A 24,222-nucleotide genomic window follows, 5' to 3' on the forward strand; every position below is an offset into this window, starting at 1 on the left:
AAATAAATAAATAAAAGATTCTGTGCTTGCTACTACTTCCATGTGTCTACCAGTTTTCTTCTGTAGGGATTCTAATTGCTCTCTGCCTTGGTGTACTGTTGAAGCAGCCCCCTAGACTTACCCTTGGAGAAGTGAATCCACCTCTTTGGACCTTAGGTTTTCCATCTGTTCAGTAATGCAGTCCATGAATCATGCCTGAATTCTCACCCACTGTCAGCACTGTGGTAATCTGTGAGTCTTGAGTTTTCTGCTAGAGTCCAACACAAATATACTTAACGATTATGGACCTCTGAAAAGAGACTTGTTAACGGAAGTTTGCAGGCTTGCCTGGCCTGGAAGATAGCCAGCTGTCTCCAAGATTACTGGAGTCGGAAGCTGCATGGAGCTCTATCTACTCTATTCATTCCACTACATCAGGGCAAGTGTCTCCAGCTCAGCTTTGCTGGTCTCCTAGACCAAAGACTGTCATCATCACTCCAGCCTACACCTAGCTTTTATTTTCTCACTGCTCTCCACTAGGACACGGACGTTACCTCAACCCACCCACAGCCCCTAGGGTCCTCAGTAGTAGTACCTAACCCGGGAAAGCCTTCCCCACCACACTTCACCCTCCTCACACCTTTCTTGCACTCTTGCTGGGGCTGGTGACCTAGGTGCAGCAGCTGGGGTAGGGGTTCTCTTGCAGCTGCGTTGGAGTCCCCACAGGACCCTGCAGTGGCCCTCTCCCAAAAACTTCTTAGATGTTCACCAGCCTTGCACTCACCCGGGGAGAACCTTTCTTTTCCCCACCCCTCAGCCAAAAGCAAGAGCCAGTCAGTAGGCAGGCACCAGATACCGACAAGCTATCCCCACTGGACGACTGCAGGACGGAGAAGGGAAACGCCCAGTCTCGCTGGGCGCAGGGACTCTGGTTGACCCACAAGCCAGCCGCCAGGTAGGGCGGGATCCCCGAAGACAGCCTTGGGCAACAACCCTGCACCAGCCCAGGAGCCGCCACCTCCTAACTCCAGCCAGTGGCCAGTCCCTGGCGCTCACCCTGACCCCAACAGCAGAGTCCCGGTGCGGTTGGAAGCTCTAGCATACCAGCGCGCTCTCCGCGGGTTCCCTTGGAGGAGGGCGCTCAGGGACCCGAAGAGCCACCTCCCGCCCGTCTGCCCTCCCCTCTGCTCGCCCGCCCACCCGGCCAGCGCCGCATCGCGCCGCTCCGGATTCCGGATTCCAGGAGGGAAGTGCCGCGCTCCGTCCCCGGCATCCTCAGTCCTGCCCCGCAAAGTGGAGATGCGCGAGAAGCAGGCGAGGGCGCGCAGCTCCTGAGACGCCGCGCCAGCCGGCACCATGCGCCTGCGGCCGCTGCCCCTCGTCGTAGTCCCGGGATTGCTGCAGCTGGTGAGTGCCTGCCCCGCCCGGACGCTCTTCGGCGGGAAAATTTCTCCCGTGGTGGACTTGGAAGCGGAGCCCAGGGCTGCTTGAGAATTGGGATTAGGAGCGCACCAGTGATGGGAGTTGTGATCGCTTTACACTTTGAAGGGGAAGAAAGGGAAGCTCCAATGATGGGACCTAGAGGCGAGCTGGGGGGGCTGTGACTCATAAAGCAGAGGGGTAAAGTAGTGGGAAAGTAGCTAAGGAAAAGGTGCAAGGAAGAGGTTTCCTGATAAACCATCAGTGCAGGACCAGGGGTAAGGTTGTGATGACGATGGCTTGAAAGTCCACAGGCTTGGCAGTTCTTATTTTCAGGGGCTGTTTCCGTAGAGATGTTCGCAGATATTTCTTCCAAAGCAGAGGCTAGTGACGGCTTGATGGGGGAAGTTTTAGGTAAAGATTGATTTTCAGGGCAAGTTTAATTTCACTTCGTTTTCCATCTGGCGCTGGGCACCAGGAAGGGTTTTCCTACCAGCTGGGAATGCAAGATGTAACTTTCACGCCCAACTCTATGCAGAAGCACTGCTCAGAGTCTTAAAGCCATCATTTCCTGAGACCTCTTTCTCATGGCCTGGACGGCTGTAGGCGCTGAGTAAAATGAAAAATCTTGAAAAGATTATAAAGGATGCGCGGGGGATACTGGGCCACTGTTAACTGTGTGACTCTTTGATCTCCCCAAGAAGTACCCATCTCCCCCTCCCCATATATCCTGGTGTATGTGATGTTTTCCTACTTAGTTGCATTTAAGGTAGATCCAAAGTAAGATCACCAAAAAGAAATGCCACCTATAATACTGTGGCTCATACTGCATCTGTCATGGCTTCCTCTAGTCACTTGGCACCTTTCTTGAAGCAGTGCTATTGAGTGGCCTAGCTGTTGATGCCATGGTTTCTCTGGTCCGCATGCTTAGGATTTTATTAATATTTTCTGCTAGCTGTTAAAATCAGGTTGAAGAATCCAAGTGCAACAGAATGACAAACTCTCCTCTTTCCCCTTTCTTTTAGAGGGAAAACCAAATAGCTTAGGAAAGTTTCTCTATGAAATGCTGGTAGTGTAGAGGCCGAGGCACTTAGCAAGTGTTGAGAGAAGAAGGGACACCAAGAAGTGGGGAGGACACTGAAGGTGCTGTGGTCCATTCCTGTTACAGCAGATTAACTCCTGTTAGAGCAGATTACCTTCATCTGCACAGTACTGAGTAAGAAATTCCTCCATGGCATCAAGAAGAAAATGTGATATTCTCAAATGCTCTTAATTAAGCCAGCACATGCTAGTTAGAAAAGAAAATAGAGAATGTTGAAATTAACTTTACATGTAAGACCTTATACATCAATATTTATTAGTCTTTAGTATTACCAGCTTTAATTTTTTTCATCTGAATTTCAATTAAATATTATCCAATAAGTAGCATTTGAATGGTGTGTGCAAGGAAAACTTAGGGAAATCAAGTCCTCACCTGGGGTCTTTAGAATAGCTTCATGAATCTTTGTTGGTTAGTTTTGCACTAGTGACAATGGACTAGGTATCTGCCCTGTTCTTAAAGATGAGGAAATGCATTTGGGGATATGTTGGGAGAAAGTTCTCCTGTTACAGCCCCTGTATTGGAAATGTTAGATTCTGCCCCCCCACCCCACCCAATAAGGAACACTAAATGCATCTTGAAGGGATTCTATGCACTTAAGAGCTAGATTTTAATATTACAGAATAGGATTGATTGCTTTGTTTTTAAGAAAGCTTATGTCAAATTCGAATCTGGTTTTGGATTGTGCTGGGATTGTATTTTTTTTTTTTTCTGAACACTTTATCATGGAAAGTGAGGTGGGGAGCTGCAGCCCTGTGATAAGCGCATGGGCCTTACACTGCCATTCTCTTGGACAATGAAAGGCTGTTTACATTCTACACGTTCTTAGAGCTGTTCCCAACCTTATAACACAAGGGAGTGAGGATGTGAAAGGAAAACAGTGGCTGAGCAGGGTACATATAAATTGAAACATTCCCAAATCCCACTACATACCTCGTCCAGCAGATATCAAAAAGGACATTTCATAATTTTCTGCTTGAGATGAGAGATGGGTTACACTGTTCAACTGATATTGAACTCCTTTTTTAATTCCAACAGCAAATGGATAAAATGGTTTCTAGATTTGAAAACTAGGCTTTATTTTGTAGGAACCACATACACTCAAAAGACCTGTCCTCTGTTTAAACAGGGTGGTATAGAGAAGGCGAGGGCTAGACTTGCATCGTGGTGGAAATTGGAATTTATTTTGGGATCTGCACTATCAGCCTGGAAAGAAACTTACATGTATGTGTGTGTGTGTGTGTGTGTGTGTGTATTATTTAAAGAATACTGTTTTAAACGATTCATTTGGGCATGTTGACAATTTAATTATATGAACATTTCCTGCTTCATCAGAAAACAGTTATAGGGAGTTGGGTGTAAGTAAGTTACCCAACCACATAATCCTGCTACAATAACTAGAATGATTTTTACTCATTCAATGATATTTACAACTTTATGATAGGCTGAAATGATCAATGTTGCAGGCAGATTATGAAGAATGTGTGTGCACTTCACATCTTTGCACAATTTCTCTGGCCTATGTCCAATCTTTCTAATAACTTCCTCAACCTTTTTAATGGAATTATTGGGTACTTGCACAATTTAAATATCTATTTTAAATGTATTCTTATTCAAAAACATACTCTGTATAATAATATTAATAGTACATTGTTTCTTTTCTATGATGTAATAAAAGAAAATTAGTATATGGAATTAATATTGTAGCAAAGTGAGCATTTCATGGCATGACTTTACTCAATGTCAAAATTGGCTTGCTACTTTGTGAGTCATAATATAGACCATAAAATAATTAAATTTGACTTTAAGTGCATGGTTAGATCTAGTATAAATAAATTTTAGCAATAATTTGTATAATACATTCTACAAAATATTGTCTTTAATGTAATGCTGATTTTATAATGTAAAAGTTAAATATGATATAAATATAAAAATATTTAGAATCCTATAAAATCAGAATTCTTGTGATGCAAGATGGTTGCTTTTTAGTTCTTCTTGTTATATAGCATCATCTCACATGAATTTATTTAGGGTATTTATGCTTATCTTAATAAATTACTAATTCTAATGTCTCTTCAGTATGATTTTCAAAGTTATTCCCTCTATTGTATTAACCAGAAGTGATAACTCATGACTATTTCCCATTCATAAATCACAATTTCTCTCATAGAGTCTTGATCAATAAACATCAAAACAGTATTTCCCAGTTTGGATCAATAGTTGTAGGCTAGATGACAATGTGGAAGAAAAATCCCAATACTACATGCCTGTGACATCGAGGCAACTGGACTTGAAGACTCCCTCATCCTTATAAGCCTGTTATCTTAGAAATTTTAATGGTGAGACTCAGGATTAGACAATTAAGCCTTGGTCCCAGTACAATTTGTTCTGTTGCCCTACTCTGCGATTGTTCCAGGTTTAAATGCCTTCCACATACAAAACTGACTCCTCTTGGGAATTTATTTTATTACATAATAGATTTTCAAGTGGAATTGAAATACTTTTGTAATCTTTGTCCTACATATTTTCTCAGCTTATTTTTAAATTATTGTTTTTGGTTAGTGGTCAGAATGTCAAATAAGGCAGAAAGTGTTTTTTTTTTTTAAACTTTTTAGCAGTTTACATGCGTCAGCTTACAATGTTTAGATCTTGGAGTCAGATAATTTATGAAATGATTTTGTGGTGTACAAAAATTTGTTAGAGTACATTTTATAATACAGTGTCCACCTTTTATTTGGCCACAATCAAAGGTAAGTGTCCGTGTGGCACAGATTTGTGATTTTGTACAGCTCTGGGACTGTCCTTCACTCTGTCCACATTCTGCAGATTCCTTTACCTGAAGCTTTTCTGGGTAAGATTTGAAACAAGAATTATAGCCACAACACTCATGAGCCTACAGCCAAGGCTGTGTCAGCGTTTCTGTAAAGAATCTCATTTCTATCTTAGCAATAAGCATTATTGCTAGAAAGAGGGTGGCATTTAATATCTTGATATGGAAGTCAGTTATTTTAAAGCTGCTTAAAAATTGGCCCAAATATTTCTGAGCAATCATCCATGTGAGGTTACTTCCTAGATATTCTTATAAGATACTACTCCAACAACTAATTCCAACATTATTGACACAATGACAAAATAATAGGGAAATCTTATAGTTTTGATAGTTTAAGGATTGATATTTTAAAATTATTTTAGATAATATTTTTCTAATTAATGTATTTGTTATACTGTTGTATGGTTTGTAGCATGACTTTTACATAGACATGTTAAATTCAGGCAATCTAGTCAATGTGTCTTGAATATTTACTAACAATTTATTTAAATTTTTATGACTGACTTATGACTGACATGACCAGTGATATGGATGGTGATTCCTTCCTTGATTTCAAAATCCTGCTTAAGAATAAAGTGATCTACTATAATTTACAGTATATATTTATAATATTAGAAAAAAATCTAAAATATGAGTGACTGAGAACTTCAATTTTATGGTATTTAAACTTGTGAAAATCTAAATAGAGTTTTGTTTAGCTTGTGCTGGGTGATCAGCATATGTACTTCTGCTTCTTTCTACAACTACCTTTAAAAATGAAAGTTTGCCATTTTACCCCCCCCCCCATGCAGTAGTATATATTTTGCTTTCTTCCAGCCAGTTCATTCAAGAATTTGAAACCATTGTTAAAACCTCCATTATTTTTTTTTTAGATGTATGGTTCTTTAGTATGGGAACAAGGGCCTCTTATTAACTCAAACCACAATGTTAATATTTCTGCATTAGATTTGCATATTCTGACCATTTCCATTTTTTTTCAACAATTTGTCATATTACATTCACCCCATATGACTAGAAGATAAAGATTTTACATGTTAACCATTTCTGTATTAGAAAAAGCAGTAAATATGGTGTCAAAAACTTGAGTCCTACTTCTAAATAAATTGAACACTCAACAAACATTTATAATTTGTTTTGACCCATACTTTGCACTGAGACTATTACACAGAGTGGAAATAGCAGTAAACATAATATAACTGGCTCAGGTATGTGGTTGTAATATATGTTCCTATGCACATGTGAGTGTAATGTATGTATGCAATTGTGATCATGTACATGTGTGTGGTTTGGGCAGCTTATCAAGTGGCCTCATGAAATCATTAACTATAAAGAAAATGACAAACTATTTTGAACATCTGCTTTCAAAAGCACAGTGATTCTGGATTTTTTTGTGTGTGACTTGCATTTCTATCATTTAAAATATTTATTTCACACAAACCCTGATTTAAATAAAAGCTTTACATGGAATTTATGTTATTAACCAGATAACAAATGACACATACAATTAAAAGTACATTTAAGAACAATTTTGGGCTGATTGTTGTTATCTCTGCTTATGGAAAAGTAAATTTCCTAAAAGGCAAAGGAAACTGGTGACTACTTATTACATATATATATATATATATATATATATATATATATATATATATAATCAATATAACTTAAGTTAAAGTGGTTTATTTGTTTTTATCCTCCTTTATATCTTTTTAAAATTGTAAACCATCAACATCCAGTCATTGCTTTAATTTAAGTAAAAGATAAATTGGCTCTCAATTACATTGTAATTATTAAGTAACAGTACAGCTTAGAGATTTGCAACCAGAATGCTAGCAAGTAGGATATAGCCTATGTAAATCAGAAATACCTTTAACTTCAAAGATTTAAGAGTTCAGCTATAAATGTTACAAAGTTAAAAGGACAAAAGCAGAAAAAGTTATTAGCTTGCCATACCTGTCATATGTGAAGAAAATCACCTGTGGTTTTCAAAACTATTGAAGAGAAATAGAAAGTTAATTCCTGATGTTCATTCTTATTTTTAAATCACTTACATGTTCTTAGAAATGACAGCTGATTGTGATACTGCTAGGTTTGGGCCAAGTAAAATGACCATAAGTGGTCATAAATACATATAAATACATCTGTATAAATCTGTTTCAAAATATGCACTTTTATGATTTTTAAATTATCATTTGTAGTGGACAATTAGTAATAATCATCAGCTTATCTAACATGGTATAGAATGCACATATCCATATAAAAATAATATAAGTGTCCACTCATAAATAGTATTTTGTCAGGTCTCTGGGCCTTGTTAGCATAATAATATTTTAAGAACTGATGAGTGCTTGCCTAGCATGTGAAAAGTCATATGTTCATTGCCTGGCACAACATAAACCAGGTGTGGTGTTGCATGCCTGTAATCCAAGCACTCCAGAGGTAGACGCAGGAGGCTTGAAAGTTCAAGACCATTGTAGGCTACATAGCATTGAGGCCAAACTGGAATATTAGTGACCTATTTTTCAAATCACTGCTATCATTTTATAGTCACATCAGCCATGGATGAGAGTTGAAATTCTGTTCACCAACTTAATAAGTAAAAACTAGCATTACAATGTGACTTTCCTTCTAATAGCTTTTTTGAAATATAATTTATCTATATGAAATTCACCATACAACATGTATAATTCCATAGCTTACTATACATTCAGAATCATACAACCATCACTACACTCAATTATAGAACATCTTTCATACCTCTGTTCTCCAGAAAGCTCATGGTTTTCATCTGCATGTCTTTAATGAGTAATAATGTTGAACTTCTTTCATGTGCTTATTGAACATTCATGTATTTTCTTTAGAGACAAATATATTATTAAGATCCTTTGTGGGTTAAAAAAATAATTTAAGTGTATTTGAAAGGAAAGTGGTCACCTGTAGTTTATATGGCTCTTCATAATGTCATAGTGTGTAGAGGGGGTATGCATGCCACAGTGTATACGTGAAGGTCAGAGGACAAACTTGAGTGTCTGTGTGCCACCTTCTTTGAGACACTTTTTTAACTTTCTCCTACAAACTAACTGCCAGATTGCAAGCAAATGTCAGACTAGCTGACCATGAGTTTTGGATTTTCCTGGTTCCAGCCCCCATTGTCATAAATACATTGGGATCACCGCTGCATGCTTCACTTTGCATCCAGATCTATGTAAGTGCTGGGGAATGGCAGGCTTTGCAAGCAAGCACTTTAAGCCATTAAGCCATTTCTCAATTTTGTTTTGTTTTGTTTTTCGAGGTAGGGTTTCACACTAGTCCAGGCTGACCTGGACTTCACTATGTACTCTTAGGGTGGCCTTGAACTCATGGTGATCCTCCTACCTCTGCCTCCAGAGTGCTGGGATTAAAGGCATGTGCTACCATGCCCAGCTCAATTTCCCATTTTTATGTGCAGATGCAACTGGTGAAGGTGATTGGTGAGCATGAGAGTCTGTATAATCTGAATGGCTAATATGTACAGTAAGTGAATAGGGAATGAGCAAAGCTATCTAACATTTTGTAGTAATAACAATAGCATGTATTAGTAATGTTTTACATTGAATAGTCCAGATAAGAGATGATCTGGAGCACTTTAAGAATTGCTATTGAAATGGAAAGAGAGATGCAGTTTTTAAAGGCATGTTTTCCACAGTCCTGAATTTATCTGTGGCTCCAGAGTTGATGAGTATCAAATTTGTGACTTAGTTTTTACCCAGTTCATCAGGATCTACATCCATATCTTTGTAATTTACTGTTCATATAAATGAGACTGTTTGATGACCAAGTCTTGTTCAACATTTCTAAAGGTAAAAGCATTTTTCTAAACAAGTGCCTTCCTACATTCAAGGATTCAGATCTCGAGGTCACCACCTACCCAATAAGTAGACTCTTGCAGCATGTTACTAAACCTAGCATTCTGTTTTGAGTTGAAACTCACCAAGGAATGTTCCAGCTTACATGCAGCTTTCACGTTAGGTTGATGAATGAGTAATAAAGTTTCAGTTAGGATCAGCAGAGTTAGGGTTAAGAGCCACTCATTCCTGGAATTCCAATGAACAAACTCTAGTATTAGAAAAAGCAGGGAAGCTTGGGAGCCATGTAGTATGTGTCCACACATGAAAACTTGAAAGGATTTGCATAAAGTTTTAATTTGCTAGCAGTGTATTACTATTATTCTTTCCTTTTCTCACTTTTTATTAAATACATATTTTATTATGAAAGTAACATACTACAGTTAATGGTATTTTACCCAAATCCTCTTTGGGGATGTACTTTGTAGTCTGAATCACAGGTGATCTATGCTTCCTCTAGAAAACTCTGGACTGGTGTCTCAGGTGCCTCACCATGGGCAGCCAAGCTTCTTTACTTGAGTTTGGAAAGCTCTGAGAAAATCCAGATTCTCTAGGTGTCCATGTGGGAATAGGCAGAAGCTGCCTTCTTCAGCTCTTTCCATGGTTCACACACATTGTAGGCTTTCTCCCATTCTCTCACCTCCTAAGCATGACCTCCTAGACTCCCATGGAAGGCTTTCCTTTGTAAATTACTTGCATTCCAGTGCTTGCCTCAGCAGTTTCTGCTCCGGGGAACTCCAACCTGAGATTTTTGTTTCAATTTCAGAAAATTTGAAAGTAGCACCTTATACCAGGGATAAACTAATATTTCCTTACAGAAATTATGTATTTGAGTGCTTTCATCAGATTAATATGCACAGCATAATGTTCTCTGAGATGCTAATATAATGTAGTAATATATGTTGCCCTTCTATACTATTTAAAGCAATTTCTGAAATTCTGTTTTGAGAATACAAAGTACTTGTAGCTCTGGTGTACTATAATATATTAATCAGTCTTTAATTAATATTTAGATTTTTAAGTCCATAAAATATTTGTCAACTATAACCATAAAACAGAGTCCTACAAGTGAAGATGCTGAGAATGTGAAGTTTGAATTTGCTTAAATATGATTTTTTCTAAATGATTATAGTAAAACATAGTATTACTGACAATGTCGTTTCATGCCAATACCCCTATAGGGATATTGATATTTTTTCTATGTGAGGATCAGAGTTACACATCCAATACTGGACAATACCACCTTATTGCTTATTAAATATCTTGTATATTATATATTTAGGATGTATTATATTTAAAACCATTTTGTTTTTCATTTTATGCATTACCTTTTAAAATACTGTATATTAGTTGTCTTTTTAGAGTCTTTTACAGTTTCTTTTTAATATCGTGCTTGTACATTTTTACTTCATTTTGTTATTATGGGATATCTTGCACATTCTCATGGCATTGTGAATATGTTTCATGTTTGACATTTTAAGACTGGTTTTGGCTAGAATTCAAGAAATACTATCCATTATTATATATTTATGTTTATGATTATATTTATGAGCTGGATATTAGCTCTAATACTTTTTATTTGATTTTCTTGGATTTTCTGTCTAAAAAGTCTTATGCAAATGAAAATGTATTTGGCTCTTTCTATTGAACGATTTATGTTATTGAGTTGTATTTTACTATAATGGAGAAACCTTCAAAATATTGTTAATACTAAAACTGGAAGTATCTATTTTCTTAGGTTTCCAACTTAATTTAAACTGTATTAAATATGAAATTTACTTTTGGTTTCTGATAATCAATCAAATTAAGTACATATTTTTATAGTGTGATAGAGATTAATTTCAGGTGCCCTTTTAGCATTTCACGTGATTGTATAATTTTAAAGTATAAATTGGCATTTGTTTTATTTATAAATAAGATTTATAATATTAAGCTGTATTCATGAAGTAGGAATTGCCTGTATTTTAATAAACCTATATGTGTGGTATTGTACTAGTATTTATTTCACTTAGGAATGCTAATTGCATATTCGTGAGTGAAATACAGCAAAACAGAAACATATATTTTTGCACAAGGACTGTGCTAGTATCACAATCAGAAAAACAACTTATTTAATCCTCTCTGTGTAAGGTGAAGTTAAGATATTTGGGACTTATTTTCAGTTTGTCATTCTAAACCATTGGACCACTTTTGTTTTAAGAGAGGAGATCTTTCATAAGTGTTTCACTTCCTTACAGTTACTTATCTTTTCAGTTTTATTTTTCAACCTTTAGTCCATTCCTTCTACATTATTATTATTATTGTTTTTTTTTTTTTTGAGAGAGAGAAAGAGGCAGAGAAAGAAGGAGAGAAAGAGAGAGAGGAAATGAGCATGCCAGGGCCTTTCAGCCACTGTGAACAAACTACAGACACATGTCTCCCCTTGTGCGCATATGCAACATTGCATGCCTTTGCTCCTGTGCATCTAGCTAAGTGGGACCTGGAGATTTGAACATGCATTCTTAGGCTTCATAGGCAAGTGCCTTAACCTCTAAGCCATCTCTCCAGCCCCATTTATATTTTTTCAGGGAAAAAATATGAATTTTTGTTTATTTAGTATAAAATTATGTATGCTATAACATTAACTTTTTTTATTTATGTAATTCTCTTTTTTTAATTTTTATTAACATTTTCCATGATTATAAAATATATCCCATGGTAATTCCCTCCCTCACCACCCCCACACTTTCCCATTTGAAATTCCATTCTCCATCATATTACCTCCCCATTACAATCATTGTAACTACATATATACAATATCAACCTATTAAGTATCCTCCTCCCTTCCTTTCTGTACCCTCTCTTAAATAATTATGCATCTATGCACACTATTTCCTCAAGTACATGGTGATTCTTTTAGAACAGTAGTGGCTAAGTGACTGCCTTCATTTTTTTCTCTAGACCTAGACTATAAATTTAAAGTCTTCTCTGGCAAGTTCCATGTGAAAGTTACTAAGTGGTCCAGACCGAATCAAATCTTGAACAGGGAGGGGTCATCCACAACCACCTGCTCTCTGCTCTGTGGCAGCTGCCCTCGTGCTCTATTACCCTAGCTTCTGCTACCCTGAGAATCAGGACAGTTGTCTCCTGCAAGTGGCTATCTCCTTTACTATTGTTTGTTCTGGGCTATTCAGCACATTCGGCTTTTCCATTAATGTAATTGACTCTTCATTTTGAGACAGTGTCTTGCTATGTACCCTGGACTAGCCTTAAACTTCAGATCCTCCTGCTCCAGACTGGAATTGCAGGGAAGCATCACCAGGTAGTCTGTCTTGCTTCACTATGTTTCCAGAGAATTTCAATTCATATATATATATATATATATATATATATATATATATATATATTTTTTTTTTTTTTTTTTTTTAAGAGAGAGAAAGAAGCAGGTAGCTCTCTAGGATGGGTCCACTGGGGTCTGTACCCACTGCAAATGAACTCTAGATGAGATGCATGTCTCCACCTTATGAATCTGACTTTACTTGAGCACTGGGGAATTGAAGCTGGTCCTTTGGTTTTGCTGGCAAATGCCTTAACTGCTAACCCATCTCTCCAGCCTGAATCTCAAATTTCGTTGGCTCTTAAGTATTTCCTTTAGCACCCTTGCACATTCATTCTTATTTTTGCATCCCTGCTTCATTTCTTTCGAATTTGAAGAAGGATGCAAAGCAAATGTATTCATTCAGCTTTCCTTATGGCAACTGAAGTCTTATCATCATTTTTGGCTCATTTATCCTCATCCCCTGTAATATCCATTCATTCACACAGTCCTCAGAAACTTCCTTCCATATCCTTTCACAAACTGTCTCTTTTTAACTGCCTTATGCCATTTTATCATTACTACAACCTCCTGGCTTAGTATTCCACAGAGCACAGAATACTGTCTCTTAAACTTTCTTTTGATTTTTATTCCATTCCACTACTAGAATGATATTGTGATTCTCCTTTATTTTCTCTTTTTTGGGGGTGAGGAGGGGAAACACTTATGTTGAGTCTACATTCTTTTCCTGGCTGTCCTACTTTAAATCTCTCATCCAGCGTTTCTAACAAACAATTAACTCCAGGTAAGCTTGGATCCTTAATGCTCCACACCATTTCAGAGTGGAGGGAAAACTATGTTTTAGAGTTAGATTATCTAAATTTTGGTACTTCTCTAGTGCCTTGTTCAGGCTAATGAATTAATTTATCTCATCTTTTTTCCTTAGAATGTTAGGATAGATATTTCAAAGTGTTATCATCACTATATACGAAATCCTATAATGCCTTGCATAGTTTTAGCTTAACAAGTGTCAGTTTTCTTTTCCACCTGTTTTGGCTAAAGCTTTTTTTTTTTTTTTTTTTTTTTTCCTGAAAGTAGTAAAAACTGATTTTGATAAACATATGTAGATAAGTAAGCTGCTGGAATAGGAAACTTACATTTACTATACCAGGATGATAAATAACTAGAAAAAAAAATTCAGTGTCCAGATATGTAAGCTATTGATTACCAAGATGATAAATAAAATACAAACATTTTCCCCTTGCTTCTTTTAGAATGTCATATCCAGGTTGAAAGGTTCTTGTTGGGCTGAACCATCTACTTAGGCTTGAGAGGGTGGGGTTCTTTGATGAATAGCTCCACACATTCTAGAACTACAGTGTTGTATGTTACCTCTAGAGAGCTTGTCTGTATCCCACTGAAGGAGCTTGACTATAAACTGCAGATTTCCATATGAGTCAGCATGGACTTCCACTCAAAACACTTAGACTGAGTCATCTGAGGAAAGAAAAAAAGAAGAAGAAAGGAAAAATAGAATGAAAGAAAGGAAGGAAGGAAGAAGGGAAGAAAATAAGAAGGAAGGAAAATTAGTTTATCCTGGAGGAAACCAATAATTGAAGAAACAGATACTTTTTAAAATTCTTAAGTAGTATTCTTACAGAGTCTATCTTATAACATAGACTGTGTCCTGACTATAACAATAATTCTTTGTTCTTTTCTTTTAAAATTTTATTAGCATACAATAATAGCTTTCATGATGGAAGCTTATCTAATTTATTTTTGCACGAGTATGTGATGTATGTACTGTGTTGCATGTGTCTTGCCGTGTTCCTGTGGTATAGTGTATGTGTAGTGTATGCAAGTGTCTGTGTCCATACGGCACCTCACCTCTGGTGAGGTGCTTTTGGCTGCCATGTCCTGATAGGGATGTTGGTGCCCATCTATTGTTTTTCTTACTTGAGCCAACGTCTCTTACTGATCCTGGAGTTTCCTGTTTGTTTTATGTTTGCTTTTTCCCTCCCTCCCTTCCTTCCTTCCTTCCTTCCTTCCTTCCTTCCTTCCTTCCTTCCTTTCTTTCTTTCTTTCTTTCTTTTTCTTTCTTTCTACCCCGGGAGAGTTTCTGGTCTCTGCTCTACACAGAATTGGACTTACATACCTGGCATGCCCCGCTTTTTATGTGGGTCATGGAGATTCAATTTGAGTGGACTCTCAGGCTGTCATGTTTGCACGGGAAGTGCTCTTAACTGCTGAGCCATCTCTTAAGCCCTCATTATGGCTTTTTTTTTTTTTAAAGGAAAACGTATTTTGATGTCCTTTTTCCTTCCTTGCCTATGCCCTATACGCCTTTCCTGACACCTCTTCTCTGCTTCCTTGTGTCCCCCTCTTGCAGTCTCCTATCTCATATCATAGCCTTTAACCACTCTTAACCCCCTTTATTTACATGCACGCAAACATTAAAAGTTAGGATTCACATATAAGAGAGAACATGTGATTTTTGCCTCTCTCTGTGTTACTTCACTTAATATAATACTTTACAGATAAAATACATCCACTTTTCTGAAAATTTCATCATTCCATTCTTTATAGCTTTGTGAAATTCTATTATATATTCACTGGTGCAATATAGATTTTTCTGGGTATATGTTCAGGAGTGGTATATCTGGGTATTTCCAGGTAACAAAATCTTCAAGAAGGAACTTCAAGGCAAGAAACTTGGAAGGTAAAACAAAGAGGTGATATATGGGACAGTTGCAGTCAAGTCTTAGCTTGACTGATCCTTTGACCCCAAGAAGGTATGGTAGCTCCATTTCCCTTTGTGTGGAAAAATACTGTGGCTCTACAGGGAAGAGCATAAATGAACATGGACTTACAAATGCTGACAACAAGCCTGAATTATTAAAACAGCATAAGTATAGGGTAGAACATAATAAATACTGATGAAATACCAAAAGGTGGACTTATAGAAACATGGAAGATTCCTTAGCTTACACAGTAAGAAGTTAGTAGATGTCTAATGTTAATTAACAAAAAATAGAAATAAAGTCTTAAGAGTTACCAATACTAGAAGAACTAAAAATAATACAACCAACAAAAGTTCCATAAATAATTGTAATTCAACCAACAAAAGTTCAGCATATAAATATAATTCTTCACTGTAGGCTTTTATTTATTCTATAGGTTAGATATCCTAGAAAATATATTCAATTAACACCTGAGAAAGGCATTTTGACCCTTAAATTTAATCTTTTGCTCTTTCTCCTCGAAATCTACCTCCTTTTCTATACTGTTTTTGGCAAATATTTATTACTCTACAAATTTCATAATGAAAGTGGTCTTCTTCGTGAGTTGCCCTGGGATACAATGATTACTCATGAGTCCATGAACTCTCCTTCACTAGAAGGGAAGACAAAGTCCATCTGTGGCATCATGCCGAAAGTCAGGGTTCATCAAATGACAACACTGTTGCCATTTGGTGCTCTGCTGTATACTGGAGGATGTGAAACAATCACTTTGGACTCTACTGGCCAATAGGAACCACTCCACTGTGATAACCACAAATGTCCCCTAGGGAGTGAAAGTGTCTCAGTTGAGAATATCTACAGTGATTCCTGACTGGAAAAAGCTGAAGCAAATGACCATTTTAGAAATAAAGTCAGTACTTTACATATACTATTTCTTTGCAAAAACGCCTCTGTGTCTCTAACTTGGGCAACTTTCCTTCAGTGCAATTCAACTCAATACTTTTGAGTGCCAGCTCTGTCAGGCTCTGTGCCCAGTGCACACATCTCTGTTTGGCAAATTTTCCTTCTTAAGGGAAATAAATGATGGATGATCCCCCTGATATTCTCTGCTTGGACAAGATTTCCCTCCAAACTAGAAATTGTCACACACTTCATTTTGCCTTAGGTATGATCTTACCAGTTGTTATGGCTGGTTCAGAAAGTTTTAATAAAGCCATCTAATTTCCATAATTTATAATTCAGTAGTGAGGGAAAAATTACTTTGTTAAAGATAGGAAATAAAACTAAAAATAACAATCATAAATATTGGTTAGTTAATGAAAATGAGAATTAAATCATACACTTCACCTGCACATTTATTAGAAATAAAAGATAGAAGGATAATATTCATTAAAGGGTTTATAGCAAGCTCAGGTTATAGTTTGGATAGCAAAACTGGAATGTATCAGTTTGAAGTATAAAATTTCTTTTATTGCATTTGAGATTTTAAAAAGTCACAAAATTATCAGGTTTCTATCTTGGGAGCATGAATATACTTCTTTATATTTAGAATTTGAAGGTTTGTATTTTAGTGAAAGGTAGCTGGTAGCTCTGTAGCACCATCCAGCACTAGATTGGCTAACTGTCTAGGGACTGGCTCTCTTTCAGATTCCAGCCAGGTCTCTCCATGGTCTGTGCTGACAGCTTATGGTATCTTCAGCAATAGAGTCTGACCATTAACTTGTAGTGGGTAATCAAGTCTGTTGTAGTCAGGTTCGCATTGCTGGTAAAAATCACCTGACTAAGAGCAGCTTGTGGGAAAAAGAGGTTTATTTTGGCTCAAGGGCAAGCTTCACAATGGCAGGATAAAATGATGGCATGAGAAAAGGGTGGACATCATCCTCTGGCCAACATAAGGTGGACCATAGCAACAGGAGAGTGTGACAAACACTGGCAAGGGAAAACAAGCTATAACATCCATAACCCCCCCCACACAAAAAATACACCACCTCCAGCAGGTGTTAATTTCAATTGCCATCAGCTGGGGAACCTAACATCCAGAACAACTAAGTTTATGGGGGACACCTGTCAAACCACCACATTCTGCCCCTGGCCCCCATAAACTGTTAACTATCCATGATGTAAAATGCAATGCATTCAATCTATCTTGAAAAGTCTCCATAATTTTTATCAATTGTAATAATGTTCATACATACCCATAATCCAAGGTCTTTTAACTGAGCCATAATACCAAAAATAACCTCAAAAAACTCATAATAGCACAGAATAAACATTCATACTGCAAAAGATGGCATTGGACATAGCAAATACACAAGCAATACATGATTTAAACAAGGTGAATACCAAACTCTGTAGCTCCAAGTTCAACAACTCTAGTTAGTGACAAATCTCCAAGTCCGATAATTCTAACCAGCAACAAGTCTCTGGCATTCCAATTCCACCCCTCCAGCTAGGCTACTCACAGTCCTAGAAAAGTTTATTGGGGCTGAAACCTCCTTAGTAGCCATCTAATGGTGCTGGCATCTCCAATGGGTCTCCACTGAAATCCACAGTTCATCCTCATGGCCTCATTGGGGTCTCCATGCAGGCAGCCAGCAAACCTGCTTCACACTGCCCGTGGCCATTACCAAAACACAAGACTGCATTGCAAACTCAGTGACACTCCCTTGCATTTCTTATACTCCAAAATACCAGCTAAGATGCCAATTTGTTAATCCGGGGTGGGGAATAAAACCGACTTTGAAGAACAGGACACTTCTTGAGCACTCAGGCCTCTTCCAAAGAGTGTACATTCTTCCTGTTGCCCCAGTGCAAGTCAGCTGGCCCAAATTTCTGATCTTGTTCTTCCTTCTGATACATACATACATACATACATACATACATACATACATACATATATGATTAGATATGGACATATTTTGTATGTAAAAATCACATGTTGGTACCATCCTTTTCCTCCTCCCTGCCCCTTTTCTGAAAAGCCTTCCTCAATGGGGATTCAGGTAGACCCAATGGGGATTGTGGTTCATTTATTATGGGGATAGCAGTCAGTTATGGGGGAGAGGAAATGTCTCTATGCAAAATGTCCCAACTGTGGCTCTAACAGTATTTCTGCCCCCTCTTTGGCAAAATTCTCTGAGCCATGCTGGGAGCATTTTAAGTCTACTTCAGTGATGGGCACTTAGGAGCATCTGGACCTCTGGTGTGGTAGGTGTTGAATGACCTCAGTATATTTCTCCATCACCCTTGCACCAATATCTCGTTAATTAAGACAGAAGCATTCTTGCTCATTTCCCCAATTCCTCTCTAGTTTCAGCTGGGGCCAGGGTGGAGTGTGCTGGGTCATTTATCTGAAAGTCCAGCTCCCATCTGAAAAAGAGAAGCAGACTCTCCCATGGAGAGTGAAGTCAGTGCCCATTAAATGGGATAACCATTATTAATTTAGAGAGAATTAAAAGAGTTTAGACATTCTTATAGACTAAGGTTACTGGGAGCTTGATAATGGAAAGCAGAATAATTATCTGGATATGATTCTGACTTGTTTCCTCGTTCCAAATGTGGTTTCCTTTCCACTGAGCAGATCTGTTAGCCAATCCAAGAGCAGTGTTACCCACTATGGCTGTGTGCACTAGTGCAATTATGTGAGCATCATGTCAAGTTGTTTGCTTCAGAGTTGCTTAGACTTTGAGTTGCTTGGACAGATTTTGGCCACTTTTCCCTGGTAGCTCATGTAGTGCCTTCCAGCACTAGATGGGCTAATTATCTGAGGCCTGGCTCTCCTCCATATTTCAACCAGGTCTCTCCATAATCCATGTCAATACTGTTTGGTATCTCCAGCAGTAGGGTCTTACCATTAACCTGTGGTGGGTAATCAAGTGCTCTCACAAAAGTCTGTCTTGTTTGTTTTGGGAGGCCTGGTAGGTCTCTCTGATCAATATCTCATTGTTGATGTAGAGTGCATCCTGGTACAAGGAATTATAGGCCAGCACCAAGGGAAAAGAAAAAATGAAAAGCCAGAGAAGAAAGAGAAACAGGAGAAATTTGGGTTTACGTTTCTTCTCAGTCTCTCCAGTGTCCTTAGATTTGGGTGGTCCCTCTAAGGTCTGCCTAAGGGTTCCACCTTTTAGACTGATTTCTAGGATATAGAATTCTATGCTAGCAGATCAATTTGGGTTCAGATTTTGTGTCCCTCTCCACTCTTTCCCTTCCCTCAAGCCCTACCTTCCCTATTGCCCAAGCCTCAAGATGCTATTCAGTTACATCAGCAACTTTGCTGATCCAGGTTAGGAACTGCAGATGAGTAAGATTATATGACAGTAGTCTTTCTGTGATTGTGTGAGTTCACTTAACCAAGATGTAGTATATCTACATGATGGAATTTTATTCACAGTAAGAAAAAAAATGACACTCTGGAATCTAGAAAAATGGTTGAACATGGAACAGGTCATTCCTTTGTATATTTTAGTGCTTATCACTGTTAATTTCCTTATTTCCATATTCTTGGTGAAGCAATGTTTAATTTGCTGATATTTGTGTCCTAAGAACCCTGTCTTAGTATAGCTTAATTTACAGCCTTTTCAAATGCCAAATCACCATGTATCAGATTTTTATTGAGGGTTAATTGAATGAACATTTCATAAATGACACTAAAATTGCAAAATTCAGATGATTTTAATAGTCATCATGTTACTTACTGTTAAATACTATGAGTTTCCTGAGATAATGGACCTTCTCCATATTCTCCATTCTATGGATAAGTAGACAGAATGTAATTTAATGATGCACATAGGGAGGCACAATCTGATTTGAGGAGCCAAGAATGGGTCTGTACAAAGCAGTTCTCATTATACTAAATGTGTATGTTTACAATAGACAGGACAATTCTATTTTCAACTGAATAGCATCATTGATAGACTGTTTTTGTTTAAGTCTAATAAGAACTACAGTTCAATTTCATAAAAATGTTTTCTGATCATCCATGGCATCCCACTTTTAAGAGCTCTAAGACAAAATACTTGAAATTTCCTCTAGGAACAACTTAACTTCTGTCTTGTAAAAAAAGAACATGCTAAGCTATACTAAACCATCCCATATATTGTGCAACATTTATATATATGCAGGGGTTTATTAAATTGGCTTACACAGTATGGGATGGACAGTCCAACAATGCCTATCTGCAGGCTAGAGACTCTGAGAACCTGATAGCTGCTCAGTCCATGAACCTGGATACCTCAGATGTCCCAATCTGGCCCAGAAGGGCTCGAGGTTTCCTACGGAGCCACTGATCTTCAGACCATGTTGGAAGGCTGAAGAAGCTTGAGTTCCAGTGCTCATGAAGAATGGCAACAACAGGGTATATATAGCAGTAGGTAGCAAGGGTAGCCAGACAGAAGGCACTGCTTCTCTCTGGGGGCCTGTTTATACACAGGCTGCCACTAGAAGGGCTGCCTATCCTGGAGGAAAGTTGTCCTCCTTAAGTTAATTCTTCCTATAAATGCCTTCAAGACCTTTCTTACCTGATTCCTGATCTGACTGAGTGACAACACAAACTTAACTGCGATAGTAGATATCTGTCATTGTCACTTTGTACTCCAAAATGTAACATTTCTGTTTTTCATTGCTCACTTGACATCTCTGTGTGTAACTACCAGTACTTTACATAGTTATCTTCTAACTCCTGCCTTTTCATTTTCTAATTCTCAGAACTTGTCGTTCTTTTGTAGCTAAATCTGTCAGCCTTCTTTTTTATCTTCAAATAATACATTTGGTTGAATAAGATGAAATATATACTTCTTTAAATATATACTTCAATAAAAATCTTTAAAATGTTCCTGTGTCTTTAAAATGGTCTGAAAATCACTTTCCCAACTTTATTTTAGTGAACTTTAAGGATGGAAGAAGATACAGTTGGGTAATAAAGCCCAAGTCAGTACCCTACTTTCTTGACTTCAAAAGGCACTGGGACCCCACCTTATATTTCAGGGTACTCTCAGAATAACACACATATCTGTGCCAGAGAAATGCTTCAGCTTTTTGCATAGAACCAATAGGAAGCACAGCTGATAATAGTAAATCAAAGACATTTCCAAACTCCAAAGAAATGCAGGTAAATAGCATGAAAAACTCTGACACATCCAGAAGTGAGCTGTGGCCTCTGACTAATGGGGCCCTGGGCAGGGAACCCAATATCCACTGTGCCCTATTGCTGAGAGTAACCTCACAGCTCTACATGATTAGTGAAATGAGCTAACATAAATCAGAGAAAATATTTGACTCAATATTTAACCATTGCAGCCAGAAAAATGTTTTAGAAAATGCATGAATGAAAGAATTAGTTGAGAATAGTTATAGTCCAGGCAGAGAAGAGTGGAGTGGCTGGGTATGCTCAGATGAGGATGAAGATTGAGGTTGATAATGACAGTAGATTTGGAATAGACTTTTAGGACTTTATTGGATCACCAACTTCAGCTATCTCCTGCAACCCAACAATCCCTCAGAATAGACACTTTCCCAGCAAGACTGTTGGTCAGCAGGGATATTAGTCAATAGCACACTTCTGCAGAATCGGTTGTACTCATATGGCTGCTCTTTCCTTGGACACTCAATTGTCCTTGGGTTCTCAAGCATCCTCACCTGGGTTCCTGTAACAATGAAGTACTTATTCCTACCCTGGAACTTGCTCAGCCTCATCTAAATGGCATCCCTGTCAACTTGTCCACTTAGTCTATAAACATACTATATGAACTTTGAAAATTAATTCTCAAATTTTAGTATATAATAGCCTCAGAGAATTTTCAATAAATGGAAGTTTGGGGGTTCATAACTTAGAGATAAATAGTATAGGCCGAAAGTGGAGCCTATGATGCCTAACTTTGAGCAGCATCGCAAAGGTTCATTATGAAGCCGGTGCTCTGGGAGACTGCCATGAGGGAAATTGGTTCTACTTAGTTCCAGAAAGTAGTCCTGTAGACACAATAAACTTTATTGTTTTGTTTTGTTTTGGGTTTTCATATTTTTTTTTAAATGAGAGAGACATAATGAGAGGGAGAGAATTGGTGTGCCAAGGCCTCCAGGTACTGCAATCAAACTTGACGTGTGTGCCATCTTGTGTGCATGTGCAACTTTACATGCTTGCATCTCCTTTTGCAAAGGCTTACATGAGATCTGGAGAGTTGAACATAGCTCCTTAGGCTTCACAGGCACCTTAACCCCTAAGTTACCTCTACAGCTCCACAATATGATTTTAACTTAAACATCTGCACATTACTCTCCACAAGCAAAACTTCTGTACAGATTACATGTGGCTACTAAGCTCTAGAAGTGGTAACTTCTCAAAATATGATCATTGATGAGGATCTTTCTAACATGGAATTCTTGTTTTGGAAGGTCAACATGAGAGGTCCTAAAAGTTGAACAGAAATTGAAGATGAGGTAAAACTCAAATGGAATATGTACCAAGTAAGAAAAGAGAGACTAATGTATAGTTGAATTCATAGTTGTTCATTAGTTCTTTGGAAGCCATTTCTCTTCTTGCTGTGTCACTAAAGTTATATAGGTATTTTTTTCAAACGGAGTTGACATTGTTAATTTTCTTTGTGATGAAATAAATTAGTTTTAATATTTTGATTTGAAATTTTCAAAGAATTGTAGAATTATATTTTGTACTTGAAACCATATTTAAAATGATTGTTCATTTAAATATGCTATAAAATATTGATATAGCTATGAATAGCAGGCATGATTGATTGGTTATTTTCATAACCATCCTTAATGTTTTGGCTTTTTGTATAATTTTAATTCAAGGTTAGTTTATCAGTCACAGATGCAGCCAATGACAGACATGTAGAAATTGAGCCAATGCTATTTCAAGCATTAGGAATATTTGAAAAATCTTCTGTTTGTTTAAAATAATAATAACTTGAGCTTGCATGCCTACTACCCACTAGAGTTTTGCCCCGTTTTCACATTCTCTTGTGTAACCTAGACTTGTATCTGTACCTGGAACATGATACAACAGACACAGAGAGAAAGCTACATCTTGTGGATGACAAGATAGTGCTGCATGAAGCCATGGGTTTGATCTCAAAGCTGGCATAAACTAGGAGTGGTGTCAATAATCCTATAATCCCTACCCTTGGGAGGTGAGGACAAGAGGATCAGAAGTTTAAGGTCATGCTTGGCTATGTAGAAAGTTGAGGACAGCCTAGCTTATATAAGGCCCTGTTTCAAAAACAAAACCAGAGGGCAGAAAAAAAAAAAAATCAGCAAAACCTTAGTCTCTTGTAGTATTATCCATTTTCTGTACCAGCCCTAACTTGCCTGCCTCAGAACTTTGTTTCTTAAAATACATCTATTTCAGCCACAGAGGTAAGATTTTGTTTTATGAAACTGCACCCTCTCATGAAGTCAGTGACATTTTGCAAATAGTGCCACCTCAATATATTGAAAATACCCAGATTCAATTATATTGTGAGTCATTGTGAAAGGGACATGTTGGAGAGTGATAAGAATGTAATTGAAGAAAATATTATCACAATCTGTTGTATACATGTATGAAAATGTCAAAAGTGGGAAAAGTAAATAAAAAGAAAATAAGGAAGAAAGGAAAAATATGAAAAAAATCATCAAAAATCATAAAGTTCAAAGGGAGTTTCAAGGAATGTTCAGATGCCATTATATCTCCTCACTCTAGCATTCACTAACATAAGTGGTTGTATCATTTAAGGTAAGTGGTGACAAAACATGTTAGTACTTGAGACAATGAGTTTGGTTTCTGTCAAAGTAGCCCAAAGAAACACTTTCATGAAATAAGCATATTGAGGCATGGAAATTGGACCAGTTTCCTTTGTTCCGAATGCAAGAATAACAAAGAATGGCTCAGAGCCACTGAATGTTACATTCTTATTGCTAGGACAAAGCACATGACCAGAAGCAGCTGATGGGTTTATTTCAGCTTATAGTTTTGAGAGGAAATTTCA

General features: G+C 37.6%; 1 protein-coding gene across 1 annotated transcript in view; it reads left to right on the plus strand.

The window, feature by feature from the left end:
* The first annotated feature begins 373 nt into the window (after window positions 1-373).
* Window positions 374-24,222, plus strand: part of Nxph2 (neurexophilin 2) — a 116,902-nt gene continuing 93,053 nt past the window's right edge. The window contains exon 1 of the mRNA XM_045146646.1: window positions 374-1,386. Within this exon, the coding sequence (XP_045002581.1) occupies window positions 1,336-1,386 (51 nt within the window). The 5' untranslated portion in view covers window positions 374-1,335. The remainder of the gene's footprint in view (window positions 1,387-24,222) is intronic.

The sequence above is a fragment of the Jaculus jaculus genome, chromosome 4 (genome assembly GCF_020740685.1).
Source record: "Jaculus jaculus isolate mJacJac1 chromosome 4, mJacJac1.mat.Y.cur, whole genome shotgun sequence".
Classification (NCBI taxonomy): domain Eukaryota; kingdom Metazoa; phylum Chordata; class Mammalia; order Rodentia; family Dipodidae; genus Jaculus; species Jaculus jaculus.